This window comes from Semicossyphus pulcher, unplaced genomic scaffold (assembly GCF_022749685.1).
Source record: "Semicossyphus pulcher isolate SPU_LCO1_2020_fin unplaced genomic scaffold, fSemPul1.0.p SCAF_11, whole genome shotgun sequence".
NCBI classification, from domain to species: Eukaryota; Metazoa; Chordata; class Actinopteri; order Labriformes; family Labridae; genus Semicossyphus; species Semicossyphus pulcher.
In genome coordinates this window covers 11,892,140-11,907,815 of record NW_027211615.1, presented here as the reverse complement: position 1 = coordinate 11,907,815, position 15,676 = coordinate 11,892,140, and the positions used below count along the sequence as shown (strand labels likewise).

Here is a 15,676-nt window from a genome sequence, read left to right as displayed (position 1 = left end):
AACATTGTGTTCAAACTGCAGCGGCGCTCCTGTAGGTGGATACATGTGTGCAGATTTCAACACATACTGTTAAAGTTGTCTACAGCATCCATGCATGAGTAGAGCTAGATCTTGTTTCTGTGTTATATATATTGGTAATGTGCAGTGTGTTGTATTGTTGATGTCTTTGTGCAAGGAGAAAGAGGAATAAACAAATTGTCATGTAAATTGAACACAAAGCTTTATGGAGGAGCACATTACTGCAGGATGACTTTGCACATGCACACACACACACACACAGGCAGGCACCAATAATCTTCCTGCCATTCTCTACACACACACATTGACGCCCTCTAACACATGCACACACTGATCATTTCCTCCATGCCGCAGTACAAAATTGAACTATTCATTATTGTCAGCCATGAAAACAGCATAGTGCAGGCATGGTAATGAAAATTTATTAACGCCCACAGCCACTAGATGGCACCCTCCTCCCTTTCATTTCCAATTTAGCTTCTCATCCGTCAGCCGATCAGCTGACTCCCTCTGTGGCACGAAAGCCTTTTAGATGCACTTCATATTCTAAGCTTGCTCTACTGTATCGTATTCATTTGAGAGAGAAACACCAGATTGATCAACAGTTTTATGCAGATTAGAAACCTAAGCGTCTGTTTTGAAACACATCTGCTTCAACCTTGGGGTAGGGGGGGGTGACGGTAATCGATAGCTGCCATGCGGCCGTAAAGATTTGCCACCTACCTAAGAAGCATTTTTCAAACACAACTCTTTGTCTTGCTCCTGCAGGAATGAACTCTTGCGGGCTTCTATCAGCGAGAATATATCAATTAGCCAATCAATCAGGAGCACTCAGCTTGCGGGAGGTTGGCTTTATCCGGCGAGCCTTGAGGCTGTACAGTCAATACAGTGACCTTCAAGAAAATAAAAGATTTGCGGAGTATAATCAGGCTCACTGGGCATGGAAAAGTCAGAGCCATACGTTGCTGCTGAGATGAGTTGACATTCTCAGTGCAGTGAAAGAGGAAGTGGTTTTACATGTCTGCACGGCGTCAGTAACAGCTTTTCATCATTACAAATTTATTACATCTGATACGTTTGAAAGGGGGACAAGAAACTTTTAAGATGGCTCTTAAAGGGGAGTAGTGTTAATAGAGGTTATACAGGAAAGATGAAGGAGAATACGGACGCCTGCTATAAGAATATGATTAAATATGGCACTGAATACAGTTTAAAAGTGGTAAAAACCTAAAGAAGGAACATTAACAATAAACTAACTTTACAGAGTCCTTTGTTTCATATTTATAAAAGGACATAAGCAGTTTTGAATCTGGTACAGCAACAATCAGATATTATATCATCGCTGGCCATGATGTTGTGATTGAAGATTGCTCACTGTTCAAACAGACTTGTTGAGAAGTGTCTGCAGAGGAAATTGAGACAGGAAGTTAGTGCCAACGACCATCATTTCTTCTTGCCAGCGCTCTTGGCTCGTTTGTTTGGCTGCTGGGCGGCAGCAGAGGCTGGGGTTGTTTTTTCCAGAACCGCCTGCTGGGCCTCCTCCAGAGCTCGTTTCTCTTCTTGTTCCTTCTTCACGGCCGCCATCTGACGGCCACCGAACGCATCGCAGGCGTCGAGGAATTTCTTACAGCGCTGCCACAAGGCTGCCTGGAGACAAGAGAGGGAGAAGTTAGAGAATGATGTCTCACCGGAGGGAAAGAGCAGCTGACGACAGATCTGTGTCGTACTTTCACTTTGAAAGTAAAAAGCGATAATTATGACTGCCAAAGTCCTCACTTTGAGGTGTTTCTTCGGTGTTCTTTCTGTGTCTCGGCTCACCTGCATGTTCTCGTACATCTCCAGCTGGCGTCTCATTAGCTCCTTCATGTTGAGCTCCTGCTGTCTCTGGTGCTCCAGCACGTTGTCTCGGACCAGCCGGTACGTCTGGATCTTTTCAAAGCGCTCCCTCTGCTGCATCTCCTCTAAATGTGGGTCCATCAGTGCCGGAGAATCCTTTTGGCGTCTACAGATGTACACAAGGGCTTTATTTAAAGTGTATCACAGGCCTTTTACACCCTTTCTGTTGTATAGGAAGCTCAAACTACAGTATATGTTATCACATTCCTTCACAGGCAGTTCTGTGGGACAGAGCAGCTGACAGTGTTGACACAGGCAGGACAAATAAAAATGGAAATGCGGCTGATAGACGCAGCGATACGCAGAGGAAATGATGGACACAAAGCTACATGGCTTATCTCATATCCCGAGTCACATATCCAGAATTATAACTGAGAAGCGGTGTTGCCAGATCAGATAGACAGTTTCCAGCCCAAATCATAACCTTTCAACAAACCTGTGCAGGACAGTAAAACTGTTTTGCAAACAATAGGAAACACATTATAATACAGAGCTTTATATCGGCATCAAATAACCAGAGATAAAAGTGTTTAATTGATATCTAATAATAAAAACAGGCTAATGCAAATCACAAAGGAAGGACGCAGAGGAAGGACTGCACAGAGAGATTATAAGTGCTAAATATGGCCGCCTATTTCCTATAAGATGACCTTAATGAAGAGGGGAGGCCGGTGCAGGTGGTGATGGAGTTCATTTGGTTAATGAACATTGCCCTGTTTTAACCTCTGTCACTGCGGGTGACAGCGTGTGTGCAAATGCATTAAAGTTGCATGTGTGTGTGTGAATTACTGATGTGTACCCATGCGTGTGCGTTTGTGAGAAAGAGGTGTATTGCAGACTAATCAGACTTCACTAATAGACCTCTCTTCGGGATCCCGCTCTCCGCTTGGATCGCAGGGCCACAGTGTCAGCGGCCATTAGAAGCTGGACACGGACACACGCACGCACACAAGCACACGCGCAGCAGGAGAGGGTGGAGAGGTGATGGGAGAGGGGGCACATCTCATTGGAGCGTCAAGCTCATCGGGGCCCTGAAATAGCTCTCTAATTAACAGACCCAAATATCATCTCATTTATCATAGGGAGGGATGGACAGAAGGAGGAGATGGAGGGAGGGAAGGAGAGGAGGGCATGAGGGAGATAAATGTGAGAGTCTGAGGGGAACCGTGGAGGGAGACCTTCTCATAAGGACACTGACCATGACCGAAAAGTTGACGCGTTGGCCAGCAGAAAACTCATGGGTACTTACAACACTGACCAAACACTGATATGAGAGATTTTCATGAGCATGGTGGATCAAATAATAATACTTTCTGTATATCTGCCTGTGTGTGTCTAACTCACAGTGTGTTACAATGCGTATTTTAAGACAACACACACTGGATTTCTGCAGCTATGCAACTATTTAATGTTGCTGCACACTGTACTATTTATAGACCCAGCATATCATTATTACAAACTGCACATTTAACTAAGCAAAAACATTCTCAGTTTCCTCCTATGTGGCAACACCTTACAACGATAAACGGCAATCACCAGAGCATACGTCCCAGATAACCAGACCCCCATGGTTGGCTCCCTTTGTTACGGTTGTATCTCTTGATTTCCCTCGCTGACGGTCGCTTTCCTTTTCAGACTGTTTGTCTTCATCTGAGCGTCCAATTTGTTTCTTTTTCTTTGGATTTTCACTTCTTTTTGAAGTTGTATCTGTAGTCATCGATCTTTTCTTTGTTTGTTCAGCCATAGTAGATTACTGTTTACTCGCAACACTTGCAGAGACCGGAAAAGCAGCCGCTTAGCTCCGCCTACCCTCTCTGGCAGACCAACCACTGCTGGCTGATGGAAAACGCGTCACTAACTGGGCACTGCTTGTGATTTTTTGTCCGAGAATGTCGCAACAGACACCCAGTCTATAATAATACTTTATACTGCAAATGCAAAGGCTTTCATCAGAGGGCCATAGGCTCAGTCACCATTGTGTTACCTCATCTGGCGATAGATAGAGACTTAACAGACATTTATTTACATGAAAATCTTTGAGATTATTACTTTAAAGAAAAATAACTCAAGTTTGCTTTTAGGAATTCACATGACCTAATAAATAATTTAAAGTATATCAAATTAAAAAATCTGCTAAGTAACTACTGCTATAATTATTTCTGTGTAAAACTATAAAACAATTAAAGCCCTGTATTTTCAGAATTTGTGGTTTTGCACATTACATTACGCCTCATGAACACATGAGTACATTTTCTGCATTTGCTCAAGATTTTGTTTATGGAAAACATTTGATTTGAAAGCATATATTTAAGTTTTTTTGAGAGTTTGTCTGCTTAGCTTCCCTGTTGTGCAGTTATAGTCAGCTTACCGTCTGCGGGCCAAATCTAACCCACAAGTGTGTCAGCAGGCCTGCAAACTCAAACACTCTCACATGAGTGATTGCATGATGGAGGTGCTTCCAACTTGGGCTTCACTATTATGGCCAAAATGATAATCACGATTATTTTGATTAATATTGAGATCACGATTATTAATCATGATTATTTATTCACTTTAGGGACAACATGTTTTGTATGTACTTTCCCATAATAAATAAATAAAGCAACACTTTCTGTTCCATTGTGTGCTGCATTCCAGCTCATGTACACATTTTGCATCAAACTAAGACAACTGGGTTCTTCACCTGAATTTGACGCACATTTGCATTGGTGCATCATGGGTAATTCTGGTCTGTCTTTGGATGTTGGGTGGATAGGGTGTCGCGCTGTACAGCTTTGCTGTTATGGATGTCTGACTTGATGCTGGACAAGGACGGGGAGAAGCGACGTTATTCCTCTTGGCCTTAATACACTCATCATACTGCACTCTGTGCTGTTTCTTCAGCTGGTTGAACAAGTGACCTCTTGTTTGCCCCCTGGGGGAGTAGCTGTTGGTTTAGGAGGCACTGAATTTGATATGCAGCAAACTCAGAGTTTTCTACAGGCGGAGCACGCATTTTAAGAGTCAATATCGGCGTCAATCAATTATTAAATCATGATCAGGATTAATATGCGATTAATCGTGCAGCCTTAGTTCCAGCTGTGCATCTTATTTATCTGTTAAATAGGCCTCATGTAATCACCAGTACAAACTTCATTTAGTTAATAGGTTAAGATGATTTTGAAAATAAAGTGAATTATTGTCTCTTTTCATTTTGTGTTCACCAGTCAAACCTTGTTACAGTACACATGACTATTCTCTGGAGACCATCATGCTTTGCCCTTTCAGGCCAGTCAAAGTGTACAGTCGTGTAACATGGCTGCTCACAGCACCAATGGGAGCAAAGGTTACAAACACATGAAATCACTAACAATTCCGTGCAGATACTGTATGAAGCAACGTAGCAACATGCATACCGAACATACACAGACATACACACATGCACAACCCCAAGTGCAATCGTGGCGGCAACTGGACCAAGTACAACAAGGTCTGTTGAGATACAGTGAGATGATGAGTCTGTTTTGGTTGTTTATGTTATACTCTTCATCTTTGTCCTTTCAACCCTTTACAAAGATCTCTGTTAGAGCAGATTGGTTCAGTAGCTGTGTCTGTGAAAGATGTGGGTTCAGTTACAGCTCTGGTAAGTCAAATGTACATTAGCCAAATCATCATTCTAACAGGACGAAGTTAACTAGAGTCATTCTGAGCAGTGAAACTGATGGAAAAAGAGCCACAAAGGGCAAAACAGGATGAGTGGAAGCGCGCTGAAGCACCTGATGAGAGGAGTGAAGTCCATCTGATAATGGGAGCATGAGATATCCGTCAGCTTCTGATTAGGTGGACTCAGAGAATCGGATCTTACAGCAGCTGTACAAGAGACAGAAAATGCCTCCTTACAATACTGTGCGTTGCTGATAATGGAAACAGAAAGTGTCCAAATAAAAACAGCATGGAGAGTATGTAGAGTTGGTACCAGGATCTGTGCCTTCTGCATTATCTGAGGAGGTTTCATTATTTGCTTGATGTCCGCTAAGAAACTTGAGACGAGACTGGAAAGCCTACAAGGGCACGAAAAGTATGTTAGACATGTTTTTTAATTCATAGCACTGATATTTCTACAGGAGATAGACCACATAATGGAAAAACAGGTGATGAGTAATCACCCTCACAAACACAACTTATGTTACCTTGGCGCAGCGGCCCGGCTCGGCCATTTCCCACGCTTTTTTCATGGCTTTTATCTGCTCCGCTCTCTCCGTGTCCTTCGTCACCTTGATGCTCTCTGCTTTGCTCCTGTCGCCGACCACGCGCAGCGTCCAGTTCGCCTTAGTCGAGTCAAGGCTCTGCACAAACACAGACGCACGCAAACCACAGAGCAGACGCGAGAGCTAGAGAGTGTCGTGCATGATCACGCACACAGACGTACCAGCTGAAGGTCACAGCAGCACAATACATCATGAGCGTCTCTTTCAGTGAAACTCAGACAGTCTGGTACACAGCCAGTCGGCCATTCACTCAGGATTTGATGTCCTCTTTGGCTGTCTAGTCTTCACTGCAAACAAAAGATCTCTCTTAGTTCATTTATTCAGAGATCATTATGTTCTCTACGTCTTTTGCCCAGAGTAAATATTGAAAATTTACTGATGGGAAACAGTGTTCTGAAAATCTGCCCTGCAGAGCAGTGGAGAATAAAGGGAATAAAAGAGACGTATTATGTGGATCAGTGATTCATCAAGAAGCTGTGTTTCTGACTAATAATCCAAGATCGTTTTCCTGCAGCCCACAAACTTAAAGTGTGAATTCTCGCAGGTCATCCTGTGGGCTGTGGGATTCGGTTAATGCCAGTTTCTCTTGGTTAGCATTTCAGAGTCTGCGGACAGCAGAGTCAAATATGCTCACACTGACCTGACTAATAAAACTAATTAGAAATATGATAAAAAGAGACGTCAGGACAGAGTTCAACCACATTCTCATTATGTGTGGTTTTGGATGGCAGACTGTGAAGAGCAGTTCAGTGTGTTCTCCACTGAATTGCCTCCACCACCTCCTCCCAGAGAGGTTAATGTTACTACTTTTGCTAAAGTTTTATGAAAGTACCACGGCACCTTCTCTTAAAACTTTCACACCCTAACATTTGACCTTGCAAACGCTTATTTAATTAATAGTTTTCATGTCTAGCATTGTAATATCACTGACTCTTGCAATCCACTAAGAACATCCAAAGCATTAAAGGGCCAGTTGGCCAGTTTTCACCCTCAGTCCTATCATGCTGTTATGGGGAGCTAATGCCATTATGGTAGGAAAAAATGCAGTTTCTCTCTGTGCCTTTGGAGGACGCTATCCGCTTCTCCAACGGGCCCTGGAAAACCTCCACCAGATGACGTGTTTTACGTTGTCTGGCTTGTTAGGAGCTTGTTAAACTACCCTCCCTCTATCTAGGACGCCCGCTTCTGATGTCATGTCTCATTCAAAATCATCAGGTTTGAAATGCAGACTGCAGACCTGAAGATTTTTTAGATGATCCACCGGTATATTCTTGTCGTGTTTCGGATTCAGAGTTATCGCCTGCAGCGAAACAGTAGCATTTCACTCCAGCATCTCTCGCTGGCCGTTCCTTTCAGAGGGAGGGGCGCAATGCATGCTGGGTGTTGTAGGAATGTAGAATGGGCGAAACCACTAGCTGTTTGTACAACTTTCTCCACAGCTATGGTGCCAATTTCAAATATTATTGCTTCTATCGATTACAGAGAGCACCAGCTTTGACTGACAGCGGCTTTATCCAGGGGCGAACTGCTCCTTTAACAACTAATGACAGCAAGTTGACAGTTATTATAGTGGAAATGCAATTTGCAGACATGGTGATAATCTTATCAGAGACCGATCCTTGGCTGCAACAGTGACAGAAAAATCTATTAACAACTCATCCTCTAGCTTATGCATATGATATAGTTAAACATAACATTAGTCCTAATTTGCAGTTGTTACGTATGCTTTGTTTCTATTACCGTTTCCTGCCGGGAGCCAGATTTGGAGACGCCAGCTGGCTTCCCTTTCTCCTTGTCACTTTCTCCTTTGCATCTGGCTTTGGGTGCGTTGGATTTGTGCCCATCATGGATCGGGGTGTCATTGGTGGGTGAGCCCTTTAAGTCCTCAGGCTTGAATACTACATTTTGTAATGACACATGAGAAAGGTTCCCTTTAATTAACACCCCAAACACAGCTGTGTGAACTTGACTAAATGCCTTTCATGGGCATACAGAGCGCGCTTCCATCGCCGAGTTTCAACACATAGCAGAAAACATTGATGTTCAACGTCAGCTGTTCAAATGAATCTCATGTGAAGTGGGACTCTGACAAACACTGTATGTGTTGTGTGGCTGCTTGTGTGCTAGATGGCACTGTTGCACTGTATAGCTAATGTGAACGCCATCCCCAGCTTCGATGAAGCGTTTACTATGAGTCTCACTTCTCTGACACAGCGAGGAATAATAATCCGTCATTTAGCTGACACCCTGCCGCTCTGTCTGAGCAGCTTTGGTGCATGCTCATTGAGTTAGTCGTCTCTCAAGTCACACGGAAATCCATTGTTCAAAAGGGATCTGAATATCAATATTTGTGGTGTAATTTCAGGCTGATATAAATATTTAAAACATTCATACTTGAACAGAAAAAACTGAAAAGCTTAAGAGTTACATTGTTTAGATACTAAAGCGTGTTGTCATAGATGCACAGTTAAGAAAATGTTGGCTGACAGCTGGTTGCTTTAAGAGTACATACCGGGCTTTAAAGCAGATATGCTTGAATGAGCGTGCATGTAACATGTGCCGTACAGCATTTTGACTGCAGCTTGTTAAACAGCTTGTTAAGGTGGTTTCAAAGCCTGGCGTGTTGTGCGTGTGCATCCACGTAGCATGTATGGAGCATGATCAAGGGCGCAGCCTCACCACTGAGACAGAGTCTAACTGGGTGAAATTAATTCACTTTCCTGCTGAGATATTTCCCAGGGCACCAGGGGGCAAGAGCCAACTTCATTTGACTTCCCATTGACCCACTTACACGGGCTTATTGGAAAAACCACAAGAGCTTTGTGTGGACATTGGCCAACACATACACACACGGACAAACTGCGGTAAAAAGAGCTTATTTGTGGAAGAACAGAGGACGTGCAACTGCCTGGATACACACACGGAATATCTAAGCAGCAACAAATCGTCGCTGTTCATCTCACACATGACCGTTACTGTAACACGCAGAACTGATATCTGAATATCTGGCTTGTTAATGTAGAAATGCCTCCCACACAAAGACATACATGTACGCTCAAGTACACGTCATCCTCAGATTTCATGCCATGCAAACTGAATGGGTGAATACGAGGACTATTGTCCGGAGCAACCCGAGAGAAGAGAGTGAGATTTAAATGACAGTAGGCCGGCCTTGCTCTTCAGGCAATCATGCAAATTGTCACCCATGCAGCACCTCAACATCCACCCGTGTCACAATTAATTCATCCTCCCTCAGAATGTTTAAAAAGCTTCTATAAATTTCAAAGCCCCGATTTTACAATCGATCTAATTTGTGCGGCATGATTAAAGGCGGGGAGGCAGAGTCGGTGGCAGAGGACAGGATTATCGCCTCAGCCAACGACCAGTGGGCACAAGAAATCACGCTCTGATCTGTGAAAGCAGCTGTATTCATTTGGCTTTCATTAGGCTTGTGATTAACAGGCCTCTGGCTAGCGGAAGCGAAGAACAAACAGCGTCTGCCTTGGCCCCTGACTCTGCCGACTGAGTATCTGCCACATTTTACACCGAACACAAAAATAAGCTATGCATCAACAAATGGCGTACCTATTAGAAAATGTTTTCAAGCAGCAAGGACTCAAATGCTAAGATAAGCCACCATAAAGATAGAGGGATATTTAAGGACACGTATAAGGATATTTGAGGAAACATTTTAGTGTAGCTTTCTGTTTTGTGTAGCATTCGTGATTGTCTTAAGTATGTACCTCTCATATCTTTCTTCTCCTGGTCTCTCAGCACATGGACAAAAGCCAGCTGAGATTCATCCAAATCCCAGCTTCTATAAAGCACCTCTGCCTGCACAGCGTACTTGTGACCCTGTGAAAGACAGACAAGCAAAGTCAGTGAACAACGCCCACATCACAGTTTAAACCTGATGGAAAAGACAGATACACACATCATAAAACAGGCAGATGAATGCGGCGCACAACAAATAGATTGCAATAATTGCAAAGCCAACATGACATGCATGCGTTTCTTTTCGTATTTGCTGAACGTACAGTGAACTGCACTACTCATGCAGATGATTCACAGAGAGACGCAGAAGAACTGGACGTTTTTTCTCTGTTCTTCTTTTGACAGCAGCACATGCTTGGCACAAAGAAAGAGAGGAGGCAGAGGGCATGGAAGCCAAGACTATATCAGGGGTGGTCACTCCCACATCCATCACACTGAACAGAGGAGACAGTATTTCAACTAAATCCCATGATGAGAATCAAACTAATAGAGCAAGACACATTGTAAAAAAAGAAAGTTTGCTATTTGAACAAATTAAATTTGGTCTTATGTTAATGTGAATTTGTACATCTATATAGATAAAACGAAAGAGATATCAGTGTGTGTGTAAGTGTATAAGAGTTTTCAGCATTAATGCACCATTACTAAGCATCCATATGTGTCCTTTAATCATTGACCCTACTCTAAGTAGTGATCAGTAGTCTTAAGTCCTGATCAACATCTGTTTATTCTGACTTGAATCTTATCTGGTGGGTTCTGTGTTATTTTTATTAATGTCACTTTATAGTCGGGTGACTTTGTTAAAGAGGGGGTATTAAGCTGTTTTACATTTTAAGACATATATATAATGTTACAATGCTGGATGTTCAGACTAAACGTGGGTGAAGTTTCAAATCCGCAGGTAAAAGTATGTTGGAGTAATCCCCAGGCTGCTCAGCTCAGTCTGCAGGCTGCTGTGAATGCTTCACTTTGTGACGTCACAAAGTGGAGGAACTCTTTATTTGGGCAGTGGCCCGAGACACAGCAGAACTTTCCCGCCCCTAGCACAGTTCCAAGACCACGCCCACCCAGCAGCTCAGTCTGCCTCGAGAAATGTTTTTCACTCCACCACTCTGCTCAACGGATCTGCTCGTCAAGTTGGTTAAGAAAAAAGGAGAAAGTGTTTCTTTGGCTGTGAAGGAAAGACACCAGTGTTTACTTTTCCAAACGACAAGAGCACCAGACATTCATTTCAAATTGAAAAAGAGAAGTTTACTCTTTGCGGACAACTCTGCAACACCGCCACAGCGTAACAGGCGTGGCTCAAACACTGAGTACTGCCCATAGACTGTATAAAAGATGGATGACGACGTGCGGGATCCTTGCTGTTTTTTCGGTACATTAAGTGTGTGTTTTGGTTAGCTGAAGTGGCTAAGGCGGCGCCACCTGCCGATCTCTACTCCGCAACTCTGGCTCCAAATGACGTCACCATTGCAAGATGGCAGCGTCTATCACGGGGGCTATTTTGGCATCAATTTCGTACAATGAGTGCAGATTAAGACTTGTCCATCTATAAATAGAGTAATTGTTTCTGCCCCTCGGCAGGCTTCGGAGAGCTGACCAATCAGAAGAAAGTGGGCTTGTAGGGGTGGGGTTTCTTAAAGGGACAGAGCTGACTCAGTCGTTTCAGGCAGAGGCTGTACGAGGGCCTGCACAGAGCACCAGTGTGAGAAAAATGATACGTTTTTTTTAACTGTAAATTATGCTAAGCTACTCCACAGGTATCACAGTGAAATATGAAGCTTGAAATTAGCATAATACCCCCTCTATAATGAGAGTATAAAGTATTTTTAACACATGCAAGCTTTGACCACAATGCACTTGTGTTAATATGAGATTAAATGTCTGTATGAGGTGTGAGAAGTTACTAAGAGGATATTTAAATTATTGCTTTCACTCCAGATGTATCACTGATAGTCGCCACAGCAAAACAAACAAGACTCAGGAGATTTTCACAGTTTTAAAGACTCATGCACACAGACAATTGGTGTGTTTTTGTGCGTCTCAGAGTGTGAGAGTACACACATGTAGCACCTACTATATACTTTGGCAATCACCACACTGGCCTGTTAGATAGAGGGGTCTTCAGACAACAGAGTGACTCATAAATCATGCACAAATCCCTGCTCCCTGACAAGCTCTGATAAGTCAGACAGTTACAACTGAACCAGCCCTCTAGTTTCTGCTGCTCTTCTCTTGCAAAAAAAATTGTCTGTGCGAGAATGTGTGTGTGGGTGTGTGTAAGCTCGTGTGTGTGTGTGTGCATGCCTGAGAGTAAGGCGTTATGTGTATTTGGCAGTGAAAAATTGATATCAACACAGGCAGCAAGCAAGTGGGTGAGAAAGACAGCGAGGGAAAGTGAGATGCACCCCTTGTGTGTGTGCACAAGTGAGACCAGTAAAGTGTTTGAGCAGCAGCAGATACCACGCAGACAGTTGTCAGTGATACCATAGTCTCTGTGGGAGGCTGCGACTGGTCGGACGAGGCGTCTGATTTCCCAGCTGTGCTGTCCTCTACGGTTCTGGGCTGGGAAGTGTCACCCTTGTCCTGGGAGGGGGATCCCTTCTGGTTCTGGTTCTTCTCATCTGTGAAGCTGGAGGCTGTAGCAGAAAGAGATATTAAAGTGAGCCTGTAAGAGCCAGCAAGCTGTCCTAACTGATGGAAGCAACAACAGATTAGCAGAGTAAAAAGTCGGGGCGGGTTTGTAGAGCTCTTGTATGTAGTGCCTCTACTGTCTTTTGTCTGTGTCTGTGCTTTACTTTTGACTGGACCAACAAAGCAAAAATAGCCGGAAAAATATTAGTTAAAGGGTCAGTTCAACCAAAACTCAAGTAAAGCTAACAAAAACTGTTTTAGGTTTATTCTTCACAGGGTTATATAAAGATGTTTCAAGCAATTTTGCCTTTAACTCAAAGGTAAGGAACAATAAATAAATTAAATGGGGTGTTTAAACAACAACAAAACCAATAGACCGAATTAGCACCTTGCATTTATAAGGACTTCTTGCACGATATATTCAACAAGACGTCCTTGGTGAAATAAACTGATCCACAGCCTATTGCTGCTAACCTCAAAAACACTATCCTTCAAGTCCCTTTGCCCAAACATTAATCCCAGCTCACTAGTGACATGTTACACAACTCTTAATGCTGAAACCAAGGTCAAGCTGTTTGTTGTTTGGGGAGGGTTATCAACACCAAGTACAAGAGTGAAGTTTTAACATTTACTGAAAACAAGTTTGTACAACAGATTGGATTTGTTTTGAAAATATCTTTTTCAGCATCGCTTCATATGTTTTAACCCACACAGACCAAATCAGGTCTTAAAAAAGGGGTTTCAGACCAACCACTGCTGGGTGCGTCACTAACTGGGCGCCGCTTGGGATTTTTTCTGTGAAAGGCGCCACGATACTCAGTTTGTAATACTGCAAATGCAAAGGCTTTCATCAGTGGGCCATAGGCTCAATCACTATGTGTTACCTTATTTGGCGATAGAGACTTAACAGACATTTGTTTAAATAAAAATATTCAGTGCAGATAAAGACATATAATAATAAGAGAACAAGATGGGAGATGAAGAACATAAAATTAAAGTAGTTGTTGTAAAACAAACAACAAGTAAGACGGAAAAGAGCAAAAGGAAGAATGCCTCTGTTGCCTTTAGTTGGGTAAAATATCTACTTTGAATATCTTCAGTTTAATCCCACTTATGGGATTTGTATTCCCTCAGCCCTCTGCCACACACAGTTGTCATCTCAGTCACCACTATGAGAGAAATGGCTGCAGATAGGAGCTCTGTAAGTGTGAGTGTGTGTTGTATATTAGTAGACTAAGATAAAAGGCAGTTTGACAAATCTTCTTTCATTGTCCGGAGCAGTTTCATTTATCACATATTAAACTACTTTGCCTACAGACAGCTCACCTTTATTGGCCAGGAAGTTGAACACAGGAATAACCACATGGCCCTTCCCGGTGTTCCCGGCCACCTCCTTCTCCTGGTCCAGAATGGACAGACGGATCCAAACATCTGGCTTGGAAGTCTGAAACTGAATTGTTCCTAGAGCATCTGCTGTCACGTCCACAAGGTAACTGTGGAAAAGTTTAAAATGATTGTGGACGTTAATATCTCAATGATCTTTAATGTTCTGTGTAAGAAAATGTGGATTCCTACCACTGTTACGTTTATGTGCGCTTGGACTGTTTAACAGTACACTGTAGAGCAAGTAAGAATACGTGGGAGCTATTGAACAGCATTTAGTATAAATCCTACGCCGATGATTCTATTAACTTTTCAATTAAACACACTCTTTATTTTCTTACCGACAGATGAGGTTTTTGTCATTGGGAAGGTAATAATCCCTGAACTCCTTTACTGAGAACGCACTGAGAGGTGTCTCACGGGCCAGTTTTGGCAGGAGTCCCGGAGAGCCAATCAGGCGCATCTTCCACTTGGCACCAACAGGGGGTGGATCAGTTGTGACAGCCTCTGCTACAAAGGTGTAACCAAGCTGCAACAAGAGAGATTTAATCATGAAATATTCAATGACGGATGTAAATAGAAAAAAGCAACAAAAAAACTTTTTTATGATTTGTTTCTTAAATAATACAAAAACAAATCTCCGACATTATTAAGCAGCCAAAACTGGTTGCCAAATAATAAACCACAAGATTGTACACAGTTTTGCACAGCAAGCAATTTAAAGTGAAGCAATTTATCATTGTAATAGAAAAACTTTATTATGCATATACTTTAAAATGACTCCAAAACTATGCCAAAAACATGAAGGGTGAAAGTGTAAGGGTTTGTCGCCTCCACACACCTCGTTGGGTTGATAGACATGAGTTGCCACTTTGTTGAAAACCATGTCCAGCTCCTCTCCTGTGTCGTTATTAATGACGTGCAGCAGACAATTAGGGATCGGGGAGTAGACCTTTGGTACCAGCAGCATCCCCTCAGGTACCAGGAACACCTCTCTTCACAAACAGCAAAAATAAAGTAAGGAACAAGATATCATATTTTAACCGTCGAGTAGATTTCCACCATTTTTGTTGATGTTCTAAAAATGATGTCATTTCCACCTGGATTTAGGAATTGACTGTCAGAGACAAATCTAACTTTTCCAATGTTCTCTAACCTAAAGACCAAGACCCAGGAGTTTGCTGTGTCTTGAAGGGAGACAGAGTAATCAGCGAATGTGATTCTGGTCCATTCATCCTGCTGACAGGGGTAGAGCTCTGCTTCCCTCTCAGAATGCTCAATGATATGCCTGTGCAGGAAACACAGAAGAGCAGAGCACATTTAAAATGTATTGTCATTTTAAATAAAGTGTTGAAACAACACAAAAAAATGTGTCCTCAGAAAAAAACATGCGTCTTGGTTATATGTTGACTTTGGAAAAAACTGGATGTTTCTGTCAGTGAAGAAAAACACACGCTAAAGGGCTCCCCAACAAACCACCCCCCCCCCCCCCCCCACTCAGCCCCATCATCCCTACACACTACACAGTGACCGAGCTCTCGGTGCTCGTGCGCACACGTACTTCTCCAGGCAGCGGGTCATTCGGCAGACGCTGCTAGTCGATTGGAACGGGGAGAGGATAAACAGCAGATGGTACCACTGGGAAAAGATGGAACACAATGTGGAAAATGCTCCCTGCCTGGCCACCACAGGCCGCGACAAACAGGAGCGGGAGCAGATTCTGG

General features: G+C 43.0%; 1 protein-coding gene across 1 annotated transcript in view; it reads right to left on the bottom strand.

Annotated features, from left to right (window-relative positions):
• Positions 1-1,134: 1,134 nt before the first annotated feature.
• Positions 1,135-15,676, bottom strand: part of adgb (androglobin) — a 45,817-nt gene continuing 31,275 nt past the window's right edge. The window contains exons 24-34 of the mRNA XM_069657578.1: positions 15,109-15,240; positions 14,794-14,947; positions 14,294-14,481; positions 13,896-14,062; positions 12,399-12,574; positions 9,905-10,016; positions 7,897-8,059; positions 6,084-6,240; positions 5,870-5,954; positions 1,837-2,039; positions 1,135-1,665 (exon numbers count right to left, since the gene is read on the bottom strand). Coding sequence (XP_069513679.1) covers positions 1,462-1,665; positions 1,837-2,039; positions 5,870-5,954; positions 6,084-6,240; positions 7,897-8,059; positions 9,905-10,016; positions 12,399-12,574; positions 13,896-14,062; positions 14,294-14,481; positions 14,794-14,947; positions 15,109-15,240 — 1,741 coding nt within the window. The 3' untranslated portion in view covers positions 1,135-1,461. The remainder of the gene's footprint in view (positions 1,666-1,836; positions 2,040-5,869; positions 5,955-6,083; positions 6,241-7,896; positions 8,060-9,904; positions 10,017-12,398; positions 12,575-13,895; positions 14,063-14,293; positions 14,482-14,793; positions 14,948-15,108; positions 15,241-15,676) is intronic.